This window comes from Microtus oregoni, unplaced genomic scaffold, assembly GCF_018167655.1.
Source record: "Microtus oregoni isolate MIOR12 unplaced genomic scaffold, Mior012 000000F_ref0000247, whole genome shotgun sequence".
Taxonomy (NCBI): Eukaryota; Metazoa; Chordata; class Mammalia; order Rodentia; family Cricetidae; genus Microtus; species Microtus oregoni.
This window is the reverse complement of record NW_024543059.1, coordinates 64996959-65000025: the sequence shown is the minus strand read 5'-3', so window position 1 is coordinate 65000025 and position 3067 is coordinate 64996959. Positions and strand designations below refer to the sequence as shown.

Here is a 3067-nt window from a genome sequence, read left to right as displayed (position 1 = left end):
ACATCCTCCTTTTCTTCCCTGTCTTTGCCCTATTAATTTTTTCTGGGAAATCAGAACAATATCACATATGCATGCTTTCTATGAAAAAGCAGTGTGTCCATTACTGGTTAATGTATATCAGTTGTTCCAAGTGGCTTAGCAGAAGAGGTCCCAGGTGGCTTAAATTCATTCTCCTAACTCGGGATATAACTTTACACAAAGTCATGGCAAAGGAAGCAAGAATCAAGTCTATTTCTTTAAAGAACAGTATTTATTTCATGACTAAAGTGAAATCAAACAATTACGAAAAATTGGGGAAGTTAATGATTTTCCTATTTTAGATTTATAAATTGAGACTATAATTTTAAAATATTCTAAAAGTCATTCATATTATTTATGATATAGTGTGTTTTAAAGTTACAATATAAAATGGAACATCCCTTTAAAACAAATGCTTATTTTCTAATCCCCTTAATAAGCTATTAATCTATCTTTATGAAGGTTTACAAGACCTTTGTCTTTAATATTTTATTTATTTCTCCTTAACAAAACTGAGAAGTTTCCTAAAGTTCAACGTAAATTTTTCGCTGAAGAATTCATTACATATCTATGAGTAATCTCTGTCTAACTGACAGACATATACTTGATCCATTTATTTGTACCACGTACTTCAAATGGTGGATTGTGGTAGTAGAGGTGATGAGCTAATTCGTCCAAAGTTGGTTCTGGATCAGTTATAGCAAACTGGGCTGCTTCCTCAACTTCTTTTCTCACATCTGCATCAATTTCCTTCAACTCTTCAACGTTGCTGAGGTTGTTGTTTATCATTCTCTCTCGGAGAAGCATAATAGGATCACTCTTGCTTCGCATGTTGTGAACTTCTTCTCGTGAACGGTAACTGACCCCTGGGTCACTCATACTGTGTCCATGATAACGGTAGGTCTGCAGTTCCATCAAAATGGGCCCCTTTCCAGATCTACAGTGATCAGCCGCAAACTTGGTCGCCTCACGGACAGAGAGGATATCCATCCCATTCACCCTCAGTCCAGGGATAAAATTGCCTCTCTTGTGATAATCAGTGCTGGCTGCTGCTCTCTCAATGGCCGTCCCCATTCCGTATAGGTTATTCTCACAGATGAAGACACAAGGTAATTTCCACAAGGCCGATATATTGTAAGCTTCGGCCACCTGCCCCTGGTTAGCCGCACCATCGCCATACAGAGCCAGGCAGACCTGACCATTTCCCAAGTATTTACAGGCAAAAGCGACACCGGCTCCCAGGGGTACCTGTGCCCCAACAATGCCATTGCCTCCGTAGAAGTGCTTGCCGTACATGTGCATCGAGCCTCCTTTGCCCTTGGCACAGCCTCCTCGGCGTCCAGTCAGCTCGGCGAGAATGGATTTGACCGACAGCCCCCGTGTGTAGCACAAGCCATGAGCCCGGTAGGACGTGATAATGTGATCTGTGGGATTGATCCCTGCTTCCAGCCCCACACAGCAGGCTTCTTGCCCGTCACACAGGTGACAGAAACCACGAATGAACTTCTGCTTGTACATCTGGTCAGACTTCAGCTCCATGCGCCGAATCACCTGCATGTTCCGGTAGTACTTGAGGGCCTCCTCTCGGGTGAGCACGGTGGAGGTCGGAGGGCCCTCTTCCAGCCGGTACAGGTCGCATTTCTTAATGTCGCAGGTGGCGTCGTTGGAGAAGTTCAGGGACGCCAGCAGCCCTCTCATGGCTGGCTTCTGGGTCGCTCCCGAAAACACGTGGGACACCACAGCGGCCAGCATCTTCCTCATGGAGAAATGCGAGGCCCAAACGGTAGCGACTCCAACGACCACTCCGTGGCTTCGAAGATGGCGGCCCAGCTTCTCTGACGCAAGAATAGCACGACCCAATTACAGCTCCTGCGACAGCAAACTAGAGGCCCCGCCCACGGGGGCGGGTCCTCGGTGCCTTCCAACCTAAAAATGGAGATTTCAGACATGTTCGTGGTGGTTAACACCACCATTCTCACCCCCACAGCAGCTGTCTGTTCTCTGTACAACCCACTAAGAATCCTGACTAGTGTACTAGAGACCTCGGGTTCAGTCTTAGCACCCCTAAACTGGGACAGTATCTGGGGCATAAATTCATGTGATCGCAGACACTAGACAAGGAAGCTTGCAGGATCCAGACTCTAGTCTTATCCTCAGCCAACTTGATGCCTCTCTGGGAAATGACCCTCCCCTTCCCCATCCCATAAACAAGGAAGGGAATTCAGAAGGTGGAAGGAAGGTGAAGGTGGGCAAGACAGAGTCCGGAGGAAGGAAGGGGATGGGTAGAGGACAGGACAGAGGGAGAGACAGAAAAGAAAATGCCAAATGACATCATTCTTCTAACTTTGTGTTTCGTTTTGTCTTTTGTTTGTTTTATTTTTTGAGACTGTGATTCTCGGTATTACAGTCCTAGCTATCTTAAAATTCACTTTTTTTTTGTAGACCAGTAAGTTGGTTGGCTGGCCTCGAGCTTACAGATTTGCCTGCCTCTGCCTCACAAGTGCTCAGAATAAAGGCGTGCGCCACCACTGTTTGGCTTAACTTTATGTTTTTAAAGGAAAGAAAAATTTAACACCATCTTCATATATTTATTGAAAAGTATTTCCATATACATTGAGTACACAAGTACTCATCACTCATATCCAGCCTGATCATGGCCTGCCACTTGTTCGTGGTGCACTGACAGTCTATTTTCTTTCTAATAATATAAAAGGTTTTAAATGATGATTTTTTTTTTGTGATTGTTTTTTAAAGGTCCTAGGAGAGAGGTTAAAGTGTTTCTTCCTGCTCCTATTTTTCTGTTCCTGTTTTGGATCTTTAAAATACATTTGGTAAGCCTACTCTATTCTATACTACTTTTATTTTAATGAAAAAAATGAAGTTGCAAATTATGTATAGTTTACACTATTTAAATGCTAACTTTTCGAAATAACTCTGCCCCTAAACTGTTTACAAGTTAATGTTCTTGAGAAAAATGGCACTTTTTAGACTTCTGTCACAATTTTGAGGTTCCCAAACCTCAGCCTGAAGAAGGATATTAAACCTTTGT

General features: G+C 43.5%; 1 protein-coding gene across 2 annotated transcripts; it reads right to left on the bottom strand.

The window, feature by feature from the left end:
• Positions 1-603: 603 nt before the first annotated feature.
• On the bottom strand, positions 604-1779 carry Pdha2 (pyruvate dehydrogenase E1 subunit alpha 2). Of its 2 annotated transcripts, XM_041660499.1 has the most exons (2): positions 1267-1779; positions 604-1173 (listed from the first exon to the last, which is right to left on the bottom strand). In XM_041660499.1, exons 1-2 carry the CDS (start codon positions 1777-1779, stop codon positions 604-606), a joined length of 1083 nt encoding a protein of 360 aa, XP_041516433.1. The 2 variants fall into 2 exon arrangements, with proteins under 2 accessions (XP_041516433.1, XP_041516425.1); XM_041660491.1 differs by having other exon boundaries at positions 604-1779.
• Between the last annotated feature and the right edge of the window lie 1288 nt (positions 1780-3067).